Source organism: Barbus barbus, assembly GCF_936440315.1.
Source record: "Barbus barbus genome assembly, chromosome: 23".
Lineage (NCBI taxonomy): Eukaryota > Metazoa > Chordata > Actinopteri > Cypriniformes > Cyprinidae > Barbus > Barbus barbus.
In genome coordinates this window covers 20517492-20536554 of record NC_136751.1, presented here as the reverse complement: position 1 = coordinate 20536554, position 19063 = coordinate 20517492, and the positions used below count along the sequence as shown (strand labels likewise).

The 19063-nt window shown below is 38.8% G+C and overlaps 1 protein-coding gene across 1 annotated transcript; it reads right to left on the bottom strand.

Annotated features, from left to right (window-relative positions):
- Positions 1 to 2995: 2995 nt before the first annotated feature.
- LOC306842853 (alanine--tRNA ligase, cytoplasmic-like) lies at positions 2996 to 18304 on the bottom strand. Its single transcript, XM_079373993.1, has 21 exons — positions 18215 to 18304; positions 16355 to 16522; positions 16082 to 16270; positions 15778 to 15923; positions 15502 to 15693; positions 14577 to 14721; positions 14353 to 14498; positions 14163 to 14271; positions 13839 to 13989; positions 13274 to 13398; positions 12751 to 12895; positions 12483 to 12661; positions 12278 to 12391; positions 11338 to 11544; positions 10934 to 11118; positions 10543 to 10651; positions 8365 to 8478; positions 8139 to 8258; positions 7971 to 8057; positions 7758 to 7871; positions 2996 to 3863 (listed from the first exon to the last, which is right to left on the bottom strand). Exons 2-21 carry the CDS (start codon positions 16496 to 16498, stop codon positions 3684 to 3686), a joined length of 2901 nt encoding a protein of 966 aa, XP_079230119.1. The 5' UTR covers positions 16499 to 16522; positions 18215 to 18304; the 3' UTR covers positions 2996 to 3683.
- Between the last annotated feature and the right edge of the window lie 759 nt (positions 18305 to 19063).

Below are 19063 nucleotides of genomic sequence, written 5' to 3'. Positions count from 1 at the left end.
CCCCAAGAAACATTGTGCTAGCTGGCAAATTGTTTCCTTAAGAAACTTTGCGGTACCTTGAAAAATATTTGCGTTCACCAGAGAAACTTAGCGTTAACTTGCAAAATGTTTGTTACCCAGAGAAACTTTGCTTTACTTTGCAAAATATTTGCATTCCCCCAAGAAACGTTGCGTTACGTAGCAAAACATTTACGTTTCCCTAAGAAACTTTGCATTAGCTTGCGAAATTTCTGAGTTGTTTGTGTGTGAACTCTCTAAGAAGAACTAAAAGGTTTTGCAAGCTTAATTTTATATTTTATTAATTCGATTTTAATGGTTTTATGTTGTCTTAAATGTGTTTTCTTTGAGAAACTAGGTTGCGGTAGGTTGCACATTGTTTGCCTTCCCCAAAGAAACTTTGTGTTAGCTTACAAAACGTTTGAGTTGTTTGTGTGTGAACTCAAAGTTTTTCTGGAAAATGTGCAAGTTTTGCGAGCGAATGCAAAGTTTCTCTGGGAACAGAAATAAAACGTTTGTGTTCCCCAGAGAAATTTGCGTTCAAACAAAAGACTTAACCCGAAAGCACTAAAATATATATTTCTTCCAATCTCATATTTTTTCCATCACTACATCAGTAGCTTTCTGCTTCAGCCGAGTCTAAGTTTCAGGTGCAGTAGTTCTTTTTCAAAATGTAGACATATCAGCTATTTCAGTGTGTAAACGCACACACGTTACATGCTTGCGTGCCTTGTCCTCGTTTCTGGACATGTCCTCTCTCCAGAGCACAGCTAACCTCATTATAAGATGCATAAACACGTGCTATTGTTCCTTTAGTCTTCTTACAGAGCATTTATTGACACACATTCGCACTCACACAAATCTGGGCTCTAAAATAGGGCATGGATCGTCTACCCACCAGCTGTCCTCCACCCACACATGATTCACGGCTTCTCCTGTGCTCCACCACCTCATCATCTTGTCTGTTCTACTTTGAGCTAAACTGAGCGCGGTGCCTTCGGGATCAGGGTGGGAAAAGCTCTCACCTGAAAACCTTCTCCCCTCTTGATTTTAAGAGCTACCTACCTGCATTCACTGTCACTTCTGAAAAGTCTCCTGAACCCTTAGAAAATCCAGACCTGTGGCACACGAGTACTTTTATACATTGTCAATAAAGCGTAAAGGTCTTTTGACGGTTATATACCGGGTGAATATTAAATGCAGTGCTGCAGTGGCTTTATTATATTTAAGCCTATTCTGAGGGATTATTATTGGGCGTTTCACAGTGAAATTCTAATATCACGGACACATAGGATGTCTGCCCTCTCATAGGTAGAATATTGAGATGCGCAGTTGGTCACCAAAGAGTTTAATTCCATTACTAATCCTCTTGTTTTTGTTGTTCGATGTTTATGTATTGTTCAGAAAATATGGATTAAGGAAAATAAATTGGCTCGAGATGTTCTTGTATTACTCTTAACAGTATTCATTAATCCTAGATGGTATTAGTTGGCGAGGAGGGATGTTTCTCTTCTTGTTTTCGTGCCACAGGAGGATCGTAGCCTGCTGAGTGATATTCAGGCAAATCTACTCAAACAATTTATGAAAGACTACATTATGTCCACCTTCTCTGTTCTCTCCATTTGAAATGCTCTGTGACCAAATGGCTTGACGAGATCAGTTCCAAACTGGCTTGTTTTCTTTATGCTCTTCTTGCCAATGTTCTCAGCACTAAATTATCAGTGTTTGTGGATCCTTATTGTCACATTGAGAGAGCTTTTTCTAGGACTTTGTATCATCTTAGGTTGAATTGTTTGTAGGATTATAGGATGCAAAGTGAGATGAATATTACATAGCCTGTTAAGACTAAACTGCTTTGTTTTATTTCTTTGCTGCTTTTTCCACGATCATATACATGATTGTGACTCCAGGATAGATATGTAATTTCATTTTGTTTTCTTGACCTTTTTGAAAGGTTTAGATCCCCCTATTCCATTGGAAGAAATAATGAATAAAACACAGTAAAATGTCAGCAAAAACCCCGACATGAAGTTTAAAACGACTCCACTTTCAACGTAATGTTGAATCCTGTTCTTCATGAAGGAACCCTCTTCAGCACAGACTGTACATATCCTAGCTGTGCCACTGTGTTTGTGCTCGTTAACTTCTCATTAGTGTTGATATAGTGACTCTTGTGGTCAGTGCTCTTTCCTTTCACAGCTTCAGTCTTTGTGTAATTCTGGACTGTTTTTATCTTTATGCTACTAGAAATAAACATGTTTAAAAATGGTTTGGCTCTTTGTGTCCAAGGACATTGGTATACAAGTAAACTATTTTACTTGTCAGAGCTGCTTTATTTTATGCAGTACATTTTCATTACAACTTCAGTATTGAATTTATGATTTTATGAAAGTAATGCTCATGTTCTTTTATCAGTATGTCAACAAATGGATACATATTTACTACTATGGTTTACGTGCTTCACAGCTTCTAATGTGGAAACACTGGCATTACATTTTTTTTTTTTAAGTTTGATGCCCTCAATATCACTTTCCATCCAGTATACTTTTATATCACTTAAAACAGCATAAACATCATGTTGAATTCTGTGATGTTTTGTGATATCAGTTTAAAACTTTCCATCCTGATAATCAATGTTTTAAAAAGTTAGCTAGACTTTAAGCAATGACTCACTTTAGCTCTTTATTTCCATCCTTTTTGTCCTCTTGTCATTGTGTAAAGTTATAATTATGTGTTTGAGCTTGACTGGAGCATATGTCAAAGTCTGGCACACCCATTTATAGAAATTGCAACAAGCATATTGTTTTAAATGAAAAGGTTTAAAAGAGTTCAGAATGCATCATATAAGAATGTTATAGTGATTCAAAATATGTTCACATGGTTGAGCACCTGTAAGCAAGAATGTAATAGTAGTACTATGACAGTTATTGATCTCTAGTTAACCTGAATTTGATAATTCATTAAGTCCTGAAGTGACAAAATTCAAGTAACAACTATAGACAACAATGAAAAGTAATTTATGCATTTGAAACCATTTTTATTACCATTAACAAGTGATACATTTCATGTGACAGATGATTAATGGCTCGTTTCCCCAAAACACATGCTAGAAGAGCTAGTTAAAGGTTAACAGTGGTGACATGAATTTTCCTGAACCATTACGACATCCCTCCTGCTAATGAGACAGACAAACAATTCTACAAATGTAATGGAAAATCATAGGGTAAAAAGACACCTTCAAATAGCGTGATAATGACAATTTTCTTCCTCATCATATGCTCATAATGATAACAATGACCATAAGGGTGATTTTAGCTAGCAGAACATTTAACTGTGAATCTACATGTAATAATCCAATCAGAAAGCATGCACAGCCTATGTGCTTCGCATCAGAGAGTCAGGATGGTTTGATGGATCAGTTAACACATCTGCAATGCCCAAATTCACCAAGAGCGGGCACTGTATATTTCCCTTCCTATTCATACTTGACAAATGACACATTTCTGTCCAGTTTGAAAATTCAGCAAGCAGCGCTAGAAAAGGACAGGAGGAAGGTTAAGCCCAAACTATGGACCTCTTGAGAGCACTCACTTTGGATTGGTTCGGTTCTTCTTAAGGTGTATCTACACATCACGCTGGACCTCTATCCAGATAAATCTCACCTACATCGCTAGCTCTCTCTTTCCTTAATTTTCACCCAGTTTGAGGCGGGCAAACTCGTTGGCCAGCTGCAGAGCTTCCTGTATGCAGTGTGTGTTTCTACCCGTGGCCTGGGCAGACATGTCTTTACCACCTCCTTTTCCGTCCAGCAGAGGGCACACTTCCTGAACCCACTCGCTGGCCTTCAGGCCTCCTTTTGCAACATCCTGGAAACACAAGGAGACCACATACATTGGTGAATTTAAATTGATGCTTTACATGTGCATTATTGTGTCTAGTACCGTGCAAGTCAAAGTAACAATTTAACTATCATTAAATGTGAAAAACAGAATATGGAATCTCAAACATTTTACTTCTGGAGGTTGGCTGTATAGCAAAGTTTGTCAGAGGAAAGGCGAATTATTACTCTTATTTGACTGAACATAGTAACGTATATTAAGAAAACATTATCATTCAATCATTTAGGGTCAGTAAAAAATTTTTTTTTAAAGAAGCCCATGTGTGTTCACCTAGGCTGTTTGTATCACAGTTTGTTTGTTTGTATTTGTTTGCCTGTTTGTATTTGAGCTCAGCTTTACAGAAACTCGCTGATCAGATCACAGACACAGAACAAAAACACCCGGACTCTATTTTAATCATTCTCTGGGACTTTAATAAAGCAAATCTCTCCAGCGAACTGCCAAAATACAGACGGCACATCACATGTCCCACCAGAGACAGTAATATATTGGATCACTGTTACACGACAATAAAAGGACGCATATCACTCTGTCCCACAAGCAGCTTTACAACTCTCTGATCACTATTTGGTTCATCTTATTCCGACCTACAGGCAGAAACTTAAAACCTGTATTAAGATCTGTTAAAAGATGGACTAATGAAACAGAGCGGGATCTACAAGCCTGTTTCTCTCTTACTGATTGGACTGTTTTTGAAGCTGCTGCCATCGATCTGGACGAGCTCACAGATACTGTAACATCTTATATCAGTTTCTGTGAGGATATGCGTATTCCTAACAGGACTCATCTAATCTACAACAATTACAAACCATGGTTCACTACAAAACTCAGACAGCTCCGTCAGCCCAAAGAAGATGCTTACAGAAAGGTGGATAAAGTCTTGTATAAACAAGCCAAATACACACTGGAAAAGGAAATCAGAGTGGCAAAGAGGAATTATTTTGACAAGCTAAGAAACAAATTATCTTCCAGTGATTCTGCTTCAGTGTGGAAAGATATGAAAGATATCACCAGTTACAAGACACTATCCCCCAGCACTGTGGAGAATCAACAACTATCAGACGACCTGAATGAGTTTTATTGTAGGTTTGAAAAATCACCCCACACCCGCTCTGAACACCTCTCCACACAACCATTCACACCTCCAGCAACCCCCCTCTCCCCCACACCTACAATTCAGATCAGCGAAGACGAGGTGCGCCAGGTCTTCAGAAAGAACAAAAGGAAAGCACCAGGCCAAGATGGTGTGTCACCAGCCTGCCTAAAAACTTGTGCTGACCAGCTGGCCCCCATCTTCACACAGATCTTCAACAGATCACTGGAGCTGTGCGAAGTCCCTTCATGCTTCAAACGCTCCACCATCATCCCCGTCCCAAAGAAACCCAAAATTACTGGACTTCATGACTACAGACCTGTGGCTCTAACGTCTGTGGGCATGAAATCATTTGAAAGACTGGTTTTGGCTTATCTGAAGGACATCACTGGACCCTTACTGGACACTAGGGCTGGGTATTGTGACCAATTCTGTGATTCGATTCTTATTTTTTATGGTTTCGATTCGATTCGATATTGATTAGCTATCAATATTTCATTTAAAATGTTAGTTTTGCAGACATGGGATCCATATTTTGATATAAATGCTGGTAACTGAAACTCTCCTACTTAAGTTTATTACTGTAATACACATCTACATTAATAATAGGGTGCACACAGTTGTTTTTTTTAGTGGAGCAATTCGAAAGATGGTGACACCTTCAGGACGAGAGGTGAATATTCATATCCTCTTACGTGAAGCACGCGCATTAAGAATCGATTCGGGGATTTCCCGAATCGATATCGTTGCGTTAAACTGAAGATCGATTAAAATCGGAGAATCTATATTTTTTACCCAGCCCTACTGGACACCCTGCAGTTTGCCTACAGAGCAAACAGGTCTGTGGATGATGCAGTCAACATGGGACTGCACTTCATCCTGCAGCATCTGGAAAGACCAGGGACTTATGTGAGGATCCTGTTTGTGGACTTCAGCTCCGCTTTTAACACAATCATCACGGAAACCCTTCAGAAAAACTTACCCAGCTCTCTGTCCCCACCTCTGTCTGTCAGTGGATCAACAGCTTCCTAACAGACAGACAGCAGCTAGTGCCGATGGGAAAATACACATCCAGCACCCGTACGATCAGCACTGGAGCTCCTCAGGGCTGCGTTCTCTCCCCACTGCTCTTCACCCTCTACACCAACGACTGCACATATAAAGACCCCTCTGTCAAGCTCCTGAAGTTTGCAGATGACACCACACTGATCGGCCTCATTCAGGATGGTGACGAGTCTGCTTACAGACAGGAGGTTAAGGAGCTGGCTGTATGGTGCAGTCTTGGAGCAACCTGGAGCTTAACACGCTCAAAACTATGGAGATGATCGTGGACTTCAGGAGAAATCCCCTGCACTCCCCCCACTCACCATCATGAACAGCACTGTGACTGCAGTGGAGTCATTCAGATTCCTGGGCACCACAAGTTCTCAGGACCTGAAGTGGGACAATCACATTGACTCTATTGTCAAAAAGGCCTAGCAGAGGTTGTACTTCCTTCGCCAGCTGAGGAAGTTCAACCTGCCACAGGCAGGGGCGTGTCTACGTGGTGGCCAGGGGTGGCACCGGCCCCTCCTGAAATTTGGCTGGCCACCCCAGGTGCCCCCCTACCAGATGTCTTGCGATAGGCTTGTTTTTAGTTAATTTCTAACTGCATCTGGCGTATCTTGGCATGTGTAGGCAGCTGCCTAGTGCCGCTTTCTTCTCTTCTTTATTAATTTTAGGCATTTTAGCGTGATCTAAATGATAGATGTCGAGAGCGCATAATGTTACGTGATCATGTAATGCGCGAGCACGAATCTCTCCACTCGCAAGCGGATTTCCTTCACTCGCACAAAACAGGACGTGTGCTTTTAAATCTACATTGTTCTTTTATGAATTGGCTCGGGTCTCACTCAGATATTGTGTGTATGCTCAAACGTTATCCTCGCATCACTGAAGACCAGAAAAGCTTTTTTTTCTAATTCAAGTGAAGAGTAGGCTTTTCTCAATAAATGGAAGCAAGCTGAATATAGTTAGCCTTCTCTAGTTATTAATTTTATTAATACTTATTTTAGTTAAGTGCTTAAATTGTAAATATGCATTTATTAAATTATTTTATGTAGTACATTTTGTATTTTGTTGTTTTTGTATATAGTTATAGAAGCATATCAACCAGGTTCCAGAAATAATCACCAAGGCTGCTTCTGAAATAAGTGGGGGTGCTCTCTTAATGCACATTTTCACATATTTTGTCCCTTCTATTGCTATCAATATGCTGCTACTTCGAGAGCGAATCCCGCATAAATATGCAGATGTCATTCCCAAAACTTTGCAACGTGTGTGTGGGCAAAAAGCAAAGTTCTACATTTTAAATGGATTGCTTAGAAGGCTCGCAAAGAGTGCTCATAACCAATAAAGCTGTCACTCTTTGTTCATCGCGATCTCACAAAGTTCTGTGAGGACCAATGAATCTCACAATGTGCAATTAATAGCCTATATAATATAGGCCTATTAACATCGTGTATCCACGATGTTAATCCACGATATATTTTTTGTGTAAACTGATACGTTTTTCAGGATTCTTTAATTAATTTATAGTCTAAGAACAGCAATTATTTGAAATAGAAATGCTTTGTATGTAAAAGTCTTCACTTTTGTTCAATTTAATGTGACCTTGCAGATTCAAAGTATTCTTTTTTCAAGAAAATCTTATTAAAGTAGATCTGGTTAAATATTTTAAGAGAGCCCTCAGCCATCTTACAGAATAAGGTCCTATCTAACACATTTACCTGAGGCACTTGGCACAAGCAGATAATTTTCCCCGCATCGTTGTCCACAGCAAAAAGCATAGCAGCAGTCTGTGGTGAATTTGTCTTCAGCAGCTTCAGAGACTCATTCAAAGCCTGTGGACACACAATCAAATCATTAAGACTTTCAATGCAGACAATAACAAAATTCAGTTCAAGTATAGACTCGTAATTTGAAAAGATAGTGAGAGTTACCTTTGCAGATGCTCCATTCTCCATCTCCATCACAATCAGAGGTTGGTTTGGGTTACTTTCGATGATCTCCTTTGTCTTTTCCAGGACCTAAAATTAAAACCATAATGTGTTCACAGTTCCAAGAACCTCAGTGACTAACTATCAGACAGCAAAATCATATTCTCTCACCCTCTTCTGTACATCAGCCTTGCTGGCACGGTCCAGGTCATCCATGATCTTCTTAAGACCTTTCAGGGAATCCCTCATTTCATCCTTCCGCCACTGAGAGATGACTGCAGTGCCCAGGGCCTGAATATATATGCATACACTGATCCAGTTATACTTTGATGGGTAAAACCAGACACACCACTGATTCTAGACAGGTGAGGGCAGAATATGTCAGAGTGGAGCTCACCTCGGTCATATCAGCAATCTCCTTCTGAATATCTTTATTAGGGGTGGTCTGTACTTTCACTTTCTCTGCCATGGCATCTAGTTCTAGCTTCAGTGCATCAGCTTTCCTCTGGGCCTGACAACACAAACATCAATCTGTCAAGAACTATTAGAAATGGGAATCGAGGAACTTCCTAAATGATTTACCCACCAATAATACTATACTACACTACAAAAGAAGTATCTAAAATGAATATCTATTTAAAAAAAAAAAAAAAAAACACTGTTCTAAATGTGTATTTACATGTTGTTACGTGAATGATCAGTCAGTAATTACACTGAATTAGCGCTCAGAAATATAAAACACAGTCTTCATGATTCAATGAATAGAACTGGCTCAAAAGAATAATTTGTTTGTCAATCAAACTACACTAGCCAGACTGTGCGTGCAAACAGCAAAAAAACATATTTAATCCTTGTATTATTTCACATCTTACTTTCATATCACATTCACATCAGACAGCAAAAACCGGTTCTACATTCCCAACCCCAAATCAGATACTAAAGTATCAGTTAAAAACAAAAAGTGTGCACAATCCTCTAACCCAGGGGTTCCCAAACTTTTCGATTCCACGACCCACCTAGACAAGTCAAATCAAATATAATCAACCCATACATGTGAAATGCTTTTTACAGACCGTTTATGGATTAAATGCATATAAAGGAAGGAAACAACAAACTCTTTACATCTCTCGGAAAGATACAGCGCCGAGTTCAAACAGACTATAGAAATGCATGAACATAAACATACCTGAAACAGTTTTTGCAACATTTGAATTTCCCGGTGTATGCAATCTCATGCAGAACACAACGCAGTGAAGTGAGCGAGTATCTTCTCATTAATAATGCGGACCGAGCATTTTAATAATGAACCGTCGCTCTGAGACCCTCACTGTTATTACAACTCGTGCGCGCCCGCGCTTCAAAATACACAACGCATGTTTTAAAGGTGCCATAGAATGCATTTGATACAGTATTTTAAATTGTTCTCTGATATCTACACAGAAGGTATGTGGCTTAAGTAAGGGCAAAAAATCTCCAGAAACGATTTTACATGTCCATTTACAACCCTAGGATTTCTCCCTAGAATGAAACGGTCTGTTATTGGCTTATTTGGCAGGGTCATGAATAATAATGAGCTCTGCTCTGATTGGCTGTTTCACAGTACGGCTCATCAGCAAGAAGGAAGCACAGGGAGGAAAATATATATTTAAATACTTTCTCTCGCAGTTATATCGTCGGGTAATTATACTGTATATAAAACGCGGGCATCAGGGAGCCGTTATTAATATGCGAGGCATTGAAACTGCTTTTGAACGATCCATCGATCGCGTTATAGTTCACTTTCAAGAGACGCGATCACACAAACTATGTTTACATTATGGAGCAACAGTACTTACCACACATTTCACAAGATCAGATGCTTGTCAGTGGTGCTCAGGATCTGTAAGTCATTCGCCATCATCCTCATCTCTCCTTACTGAGAGTGAAATCTTATGTACTGTAACAGGCTACCGCTAGCAAGGAGCTAACCATGTCCCTTTAGTGGCTCGCGTTATTTGCTTTCTGTGCCTTTCTGAATACAGACACCAGCCCATCCCTGCACTTCACACCCCCTGCACGGCCTGGAACATAACATTTATTGTGTTATTTTCGCTGTTGTCCGCGCTTGTTTATTTACAATACCTGCAGAGCTTCTGATGGTTCGGCCGGCTTAGAACAAGGGCGGGTTTATGCAAATGTTGGGGGCGTAGTGATCCTGACTGTTGCGTCACAGTCGGTGTTATGTTCTGATTCGCCTGTTTTTCAGTGGTCTTTTTTAATCACGAGATTTACATATGAAGGAGAAAACTATGGTGTTTGAGGCTCACTGTATGTCATTTCCATGTACAGAACTGTTATTATTTAAATATGCCAGGGTAAAGACAGTTTTTCATTCTATGGCACCTTTAAATCACAGCCTTTGCGATTCGAAAATCTCATTGAGCAATATCGCAATTCGTAATTAATCTTTGTATAACGTCCAGCCCTAGGAACTGTTTGTGTCATTTAGCTGCCGCCAGGTGGCTTTGTGCGACCCACCTTGTCCCACTCTGCGGGACCTACTCGTGACCCACAGTTTGAAAACCCCTGCTCTAACCTTCTGAGCCTCTGCTCCAGTCACTGCCACAATCCTCCTGATTCCTTTAGCGATGGCCTCCTCTGATACGATTACGAATGGTGCAGCATGACCAGAGTTCTGCAAGTGCCTATGAAAAAATGATCAGAAAAACAGAAAAAAAAAAAAAAGTATTGGTTTCTTAAACATTTTGATTCCATTAACAAAAAAACATTACTAATCTGAATTTTCCATGAATTATTAAGAACTTATTCATAAAGCACAGACAGGACAAACTTCTGAATATTACAAACAAGTTGATATTTTTGTTCATATTCACAGAAAACTAGATGTGCTGCTAGAGTCCAGAGGGCCTACTTGCAATATTAAACAAATATTAAACGTTTATAATATTAAAATTTGATGTTCATACGTTCCGCCGCAGAACTCGATGGAGGTAAGTGAGCCTGCAGGGCTGTTTGGATCAGCCAGCAGCTCCTCCACTGGGATGCCAATAGACACCACTCTAACAGGATCAGGGTAAGTCTCATCAAACACTGCCCGCAGACCTTGGATGGCTTTAGCTGCTGCAAGGGGGGAATCCAGGGCATAAACCGGCTGATGAAAAACATATACAGAGCATTTCAATTTGCGAGACAAAAATACAAAAATGTTCTCAGGGACACATAAGCTGTATAGCTGTATTCAACTAATGTATTGAAAAATAACTTTATTTTTCTGTTTTCAGAATATCTGCACTGTGAATAAAACAGGTCAAAACGGTTTCAAGCAATAAGTGTTTGATTGAAATGTGCAAGTCTGTTGAATAAGCCTGACCTTGGCGTCACGAATCATGGTTGAGGCGATCTCTTCTGTGCGTCGCACTTCATCTGTGCTCATGGCTCCTTTAGCTGTGAAGTCAAAGCGCAATCTGTCTGGAGCAACCAAAGAGCCTCGCTGATCTGCCTCTCCCAGCACTGAACGCAAGGCATAGTTAAGGATGTGCGTGGCGGTATGGTTACTCATGATGGGCCTACGACGAGCCTGAGAGAGAAAAATAGGGAAATTATGTTGCATTCTATGTAATATCCTATTCATGTGTCAAGTCATCTCTCTTTTTTGTCTAAACCAGATGCTATAAAATATTTAGAAATTTAATTAAATTACAGTTACTTATGAAAATGTTAATTACAAAAGGTTACATCTGAATTTCTTCACACACACACACACACACACACACACACACACACACACACACACAAACAGATTTGATTGATTGATTTATGTCCCAAATTGCATTGACTGCTCTAAAATATGAGACCAATGTTTAGGACCCATAATAGGATATGCGCTTATTTGATAACCGATTTATTTCCTATTTGGGTTTGTGTATATGCATTTTTTTATTTTATTTATTTTTTTAGATTAACAGTTTTTTTTCTTCCCTCAAAGCATTGTTAGTTGCCAGTGTTTCCTGACATAGCTATGCAAAGATTTGATTTCAAAAACAGCATCATAGCTATTAAACTATATCTTATGATTTTACATCTGTATTTGACCTCAGAACGATCTCAAAGTAAAAAGAGGTGTTAAACATTCATTAGAAATTCAGAAAAGTAATCAAAAATAATCAAATGTAAACATTACTTTAATAAAGTAACTGAAATAGTAACACTACTTATTACATTTTAAATAGGGTAAATTGTAATCTATAACCTATTACATTTCCAAAGTAACCTTCCCAACACTGCAAATCAATGAAAAAACTATAACATACCTCATCCACGTGCAGAGTTAGGTGGTCTCCAACCTTCAGTGTGCCATATACTGTACCAATATGCAGCACGTACCCTCCGCGCACCTGAGTATTCTTCACAGTGAACTCCATCCTCTGAAGCAGCACAATAAAACATGACAGCACCATGAAGCATAACTAAATCAGGCAGTTCAGCTTCTTTATACAACCACTCTCAGTTTCTTACATCCTCAGCAGAGTCATTTTCTCGAAGCATGTAGCCTTCGTCAAAGCTCTGGCCACCCTGCTCAGCGTAGAAAGAGGTTTTGTCGAGCAGCACTCCACACTCTTGACCTGTGGTCACCTCATCAACAAATGCACGCTCCCTCCTGAGAGCCAGCACTGTGCCCACTGCCTGTTCAAACTCTGAGAGGGACACACAATGTCACAAGCGTGAAACCTACGCATAATCAAACCGTAAATATCAAGAGGAATAGCAAAGGTGTAATTCGTACCATAGTTGCCATTATCATTTGAAGTGTACTTGTACTTGGGGCTGTCATCAGTGGCAGCGACACCTTTGTTTCTGAGCTCTTCAATGGCATAGATGTCCAGCATGATGTGGTCCTCGTCCCCAGAGCCTTTGCCCTGAGACTTCAACTGTGCGCACAGATATTTTAATTAGACTCATTTACATTAATACAAAACACTTAAATTACCGTTACCAGTTGATATTGGCTATATATTGGATTAATATCTCGGATGGTACAGGATTTTAACTATTTAACCTATTTGAATATCTAGATTAACTTCATACACATATTCAAAATTCCCTTGTAGTAATATATAGACCTACACAACATTATAATTGAAAGTATTTAGATTACATTTAACAGTACTATTAAATTAGTATTTTTAAATCACTGATATCAGTGCCACCGAGTTCTGGTAGTGTCCTCTGTGTGTTTTATAACTGTGAAATTATTCTGAAATTATAAATGGAAATTGCACTGTATGGAAGAATGAACTCATTTAAACCTGAGCAGCTTTCTTCTCATCCTCAAAGGCCTGCATGTCCACTCCCATTCCTCGTTCCTCAGCGATCAGGGCAGTGAGGTCCAGAGGAAAACCATAAGTGTCATACAACAGCCAGGCTGTGTCACCTACACAAAACAGTGGCATTTATGGAGAAAAAATTAAACATCAGCTTTAGAATGTGGATTTACAGTGGATTTTAGCATAAGGGGGAAAAAAGGGAAAATTTTGAGAGAGAGAAAAATCTCTGGCCAGTTCAGTCCATTTCATTAAATATTAATGAGTATTAATTATAATATAGTAATAAAACAATTGTACTGTAAAATAAAAGAAATCTGTATTTAATAAGAATAATTTTACTTTTCAGAATGACAGTAAACTCACAATACTAATATGTACTCTTTGCATTTTTATTTTGGTGGAAAAACAGACAGAGAGACCTTAAAGCTTCTCTTAGATTTATAAACAATTCTCATTATAAATTTGGGAAAATGGTTGGTGATTGTTTTATTTTCAAATGCATGTTACAAATACTGATTATGATTCTTTGTGGTATTATGCGTTTTACCTGGTATAGTCTTGCTGTCTCTAAGACTCTGGATCTTGCGGTCCAGGATGCGGCGTCCCCTGCTAAGGGTCTTGAGGAACTGTACCTCCTCCTCATTGATGATGTCCTTTACCATATCAGGATCCTTCCGCAGCTCTGGGAAAGCATCACCCTGTAGAGAGCAATGAACCATTAAATGGCCATCAGAGAGATATAACTAATTAAAGAGCATTTCAATGTTTCAGCAGCTGCCACTATGAATTACTATCACAGCTGCAAACAGGGAATCCTTATGCACATAAAATCAGGAGGAAAAATATAGTGTCTGAGAGGTAGAGGCCTTACCAGAGATTCAACCACCACATCTACCAAAGATGCAAAGAAGCCCCTCTGTGCACCCAGCTTCTCGTGAGAGTATCGCACAGCACGACGCAGAATCCTCCTCAGCACATAGCTGCAACACAAAAACAGGGTCACATACATATAAATTGACTATATGCCAATTACTCAGCATATACTAACACAATCATCTCACCCCCTGCCCGTGTTGTCTGGTCTGCCACCATCAGACAAGGCAATGGTAATGGTGCGGGCATGATCAGCCAGGACACGGTATGCCATGTCAATACCATCAGAGTCTTCTGCACCAACTTTTCCTGTGTATGCCCTGGCACCTGTGCCCTGAGAACCAAGAAATTATTTTTAGTAACATGCAAAACAGAATTTAGTCATGTTTTCTATGCTTTTCTATGATATTACCTTCTGAATGGCTTCAAAATAAGGGATGAACAGGTCTGTGTCGTAGTTGGACATCTTGTTTTGTAGTACAGAGACCAAGCGCTCCAGTCCCATCCCTGTGTCAATGCTCTTCTTGGGCAGAGGCTTTAGAACTGTCTCTGATTCTCTGAATAGAGAGACCATATGCATATAAAACATGTCAAATGCATTTAAAACAATGAGTGCATACTTATGGTATCTTTGTTTCAAAAAAATCAGAGGTTGTGATATAGGACCAGTGCTAAAATTCTGGCCAATAATTAATATACGCTATAATATTTTGTAACATTTCTGAAGTGTTTTATGCTCATCTAGGTTGCATTTATTTGATCAAATACAGTAAAAACAGTAATATTAAATATTATTACAATTTTTAAATGCAATGTATTCCAAAGATCTTCAGTAGTCATTCAGTGTGATATGATCCATCAGAACTAATTCCAATATGATTTGGTGCTCAAGAAACTTCTTATTCTTATCAATGTTGAAATCAGTTGATGCTTAATATTTTGTGGACAATTTTGTGCATTATTCTTTGATGAATTGAAAGTTCAAAACAACAGCATTTATTTGAAAGAGAACTGTAACACTTTTGATCATTTAATTATTTAATCATCATTTAATTTAATGCGTCACTGCTGAATTAAATGATTAATTTCTTAAACTAATAATTTACATTCATTTATTCACTGAATCAACCATATGTTAATGTTTTCAAATTTTTTAAAATCCATAACATCAGCCAATAGCGGATATGATGCCTATATTGTTGCACCAATATTGTTGTGCATCCCTTTGAACAATACATTAAATAAGAAATGGCACCAAAAGCAATATCCATAAGTGTGTGTAAACTTAGTAAACTGTTTCCATTGTTAGATGTAGTTAGCAAGGAGCCACAATTTACCTGTTAAACTGAATGAACACAAGGTTCCAGATTTCAAGCACATTCGGGTCATCCATGTTGACCAGGTGGGCGGCATCTCTACCTCCAATGCGATCGTAGTGGATCTCGCTGCAGGGTCCACATGGACCGGTGTCCCCCATCTCCCAGAAATTATCTTTCATGCTCCCTGGCAGAATACGGCTCTCCTCCATTCTAAGACAGAGAGGAGATAAACAAAAAATATTTAACAATTTCACATCAATAACTTTATACACCTTGTACAGATTCTGTACTCACCCCAAGTCCAGCCAGATCTGCTTGCACTCCAGGTCAGGCTCCAGGCCTGCGTCAGCATGACCACCAAAATAAGTCACATAGAGTCGGCCAATAGGTATACCAAACTCTTTCGTCAGCAGCTCCAGTGCCATCTCGCAGGCCAGGTGCTAGAGACAGAATGAGCAAAAGAGAAAAAGGGATGCAAAGAGAAAAGACCATTTATACTTTTAGCAGGACAAAAATATAGCAAAAAAAGTAGCACCAGCACTATAAAGAAAAACGCCATGATTGTACAATACGTAACACTTTTCTTTCCATCTCGTACTTTAAAATAATCTCCAAAGGACCAAGATCCCAACATCTCGAAGAAAGTATGATGGTACACGTCTTTGCCCACATCATCAAGATCATTGTGTTTGCCGCCAGCACGAATGCACTTCTGTGTATTTGCAGCACGATGAAGTCTGGCCATAGGGTGGGATGGGTCGATGGTATTCAGGAAGATGGGCTTGAACTATAAAAAAAAAAAAATATTGTTTCCAACAACTTAAGACACTTATGATTGCCCATTTTTGTAAGTAGGTTCAAATCTCCTTACCTGATTCATCCCGGCATTGGCGAAGAGCAGAGTGGGGTCATCAAGCGGAATGGTGGATGACGAGTGGACGTACTTGTGCTCATGGCGGCGAAAGAAGTCGATGAACTTCTCACGGATCTGTGCAGCAGTCAGTGAAGAGTCCATGCTGGTTGTGTTTTTCTCAGGGGACTGGAGATATATATACAAACACACAGTGAGCCACAAACCGGTTTCACAAAAACAGTGGGTGGAGTAAACATGCATCTGCTTTGTACTGCTGTTAACAATTAAAGAATCTGTTATGGACGCCTGCAGCCTGTAAGAATATCACGCACACCTTACGAGCACTGCATTAATACATGACATGCGAGCGAGGAATCAAAGTCAGTGAGGAAGCAAAGCTTGCAAATTCACCAAACAGACAAAATCCTCTCTGACATGCAGAGAAATTAAGCTAAGGGTAAAACACATGACTAAATGGCTTCTTTATGTGAATAAAGGGAACTTTTTTGTGAATATAAACAGAAATATAAAGTATAACTATGAAAATGGCACATCAAACCATACACAATATCTCCTAGAAACTTCAAAGTACATCAAACACTTGGTTTGGAATTGAAAAACCATCTTCCTGGCTTAAGTGAAGCTCCTCAGCATGTGGAGCCAGTATGCAGCAAACAAAAGACATCCCTGAAGTAATTACAGCATCACTCCCATAACAATTAATCCAAAGCATAAACACATCTTTTTCCAAAAGTCAACCCATAAACACTCAAGCCATGCATGCCAGAAATCGCATCCATTGACAAAGAACTCAACCGCTTCAACATTTATGTTCATTGTTTTTACTGGAACCAATGGAAAAATAGCCTAATTTTTTAAAATATCATATAATTTTATAATGAAATTACGTATTTGCAAACAAACAACAATTTTATATATAAAACTGTCAGGCAGCACAGGGTTGTGAGGTTGCTCTTATTCAGTAGCTTTTTATTTACATACTAATAAAACCCTCACTGAGATTAAATCTCTTAAAGGAGAGACCTGCCAAAGACTGCTGAAAACAAGAACACAAAAACAAGCAGTGCACTGCACACCTGGCAAATCAACAGACTATTTCAAAGGAATTTTTTAAAAGAAATAAACCAAAAGGAAATGCTGACAGGGATCTTCCTTACTGCTGAGCCCTGAATATAAAATTAAAACAATACAGAGTAAAACGCATCTGGCATAGCCTTGTGAAGGATCATAAAAATCAGGCACATGACATGATGCACCAAAATTAGAGATCAGAGCAAGTCAACAGACCAAGACCTGCACACAGTGAGCTTCACCTGACAACAGAAGAAAGCTTTGGCACATAAAAAAGTGAGATGAAGAGCCATAGATAATGATGCTCTGTGATCCTAGAGGAAGTAAATGTGCTTTAGTGTAATAAGAATATAAAATCAACTAAAAGAACTCATTCTCAAGAATACACAACCATATAAAGGTAAATAACATCACATTGTCCACACATATATGAAAACTGGAATATGATTGTTGCTGCACTGCATAGGCCAAACCCCTATAGACCACCAGTATGATGAAAGCTTGGACTGACTTGCACATCCGGATTTGCATTCTATATTAAATAAGTAACCCGGTCCTTATGTCAAGGTAACTTACAAAGAGTGGCGGATAATTCAGTTGTTGAGTTTTATTTTAAAATCGCATGCTTCCCCTAAGCACGAGACAAGGCTAAGCTGACAATCCAGTCATTCACTGAAACACCATTTAATTGGATTCATGTGGTCTCGTGATACAGGTCACAAAGACATATAATAAAAACAACAACAAATAACGCGTGGAAGCAAATGCAAATCTTATAAAACTTACGAATAATAATCTTGAAACCGCTTAAGAAGCCAGTCACACTTCTTCCTCCACGCCGGCTGAAACCAAAAGGAGAGTAGAAGCACCGCCCACAACACACATGATTGGTCCAGGAATATTGATGCTTCAGTGTACGTAGTTTCTATTGGTTTAGGATGTTTTCGATCAAAACAAAGATGAGCTTGGATATGTCAACGGCGTAAAGGGAGGAACTGGATGATGCAATGATAAAGTAACAGTGCCGTGATATTTTTTATTATTTATTATCTTTATTTTATCTTACAAATGTGATTTACATTCTCCTTTGATTTTTTCTCTCTCCTGGTTTAAGCATTTCTTCATTCAGAATGAATCAAAGCAGCACCATTGCTGTAAATAATGGATTTTTTTTATGTTTAAGAAAATAATTACACGTGTTAACCTAAAAGTTCATTATTATTGTTATTATTATTAATAATAGTCGTAGTAGTAATAGTAGTAGTTGTCTATATACAAACGCCCAAATGGATTAAGCAGTAGAATATCATGATGCAGTTTGATGGAAGGGTAGAATTTTGCACAATACATAAGCAACACAAATATTTACCATTAAACTACAATAAAATGAAACAACGTTAAACACAGTACTTTCGATTTTGTGTATTTGGTTATCAAAGTAACAGTAAGCATTTCCTCACAGCACGTGGCGATCAAAATCTACCACATTCTATTTCAATTAGGGACAAGCATAAGTAGAAAATAGATTATGAGTTTTAAGCCATATGATAGTTGATCATTCACATCACAATAATGGCACTACTATTTACATTTAATGTAGGCCTACCTGTAATAAATATCACCTGCTTGCTGGTT

Excerpts from the sequence above, each read along its gene's own strand:
- LOC306842853 (XM_079373993.1), bottom strand. The coding sequence starts at position 16,498 with ATGGACTCTTCACTGACTGCTGCACAGATCCGTGAGAAGTTCATCGAC. Across the intron at positions 16,271-16,354 it reads CCAATGCCGGGATGAATCAG|TTCAAGCCCATCTTCCTGAA; the intron begins GTAAGGAGATTT and ends TTTTTTTTATAG. Across the intron at positions 15,924-16,081 it reads CCTTTGGAGATTATTTTAAA|CACCTGGCCTGCGAGATGGC; the intron begins GTACGAGATGGA and ends TTCTGTCTCTAG.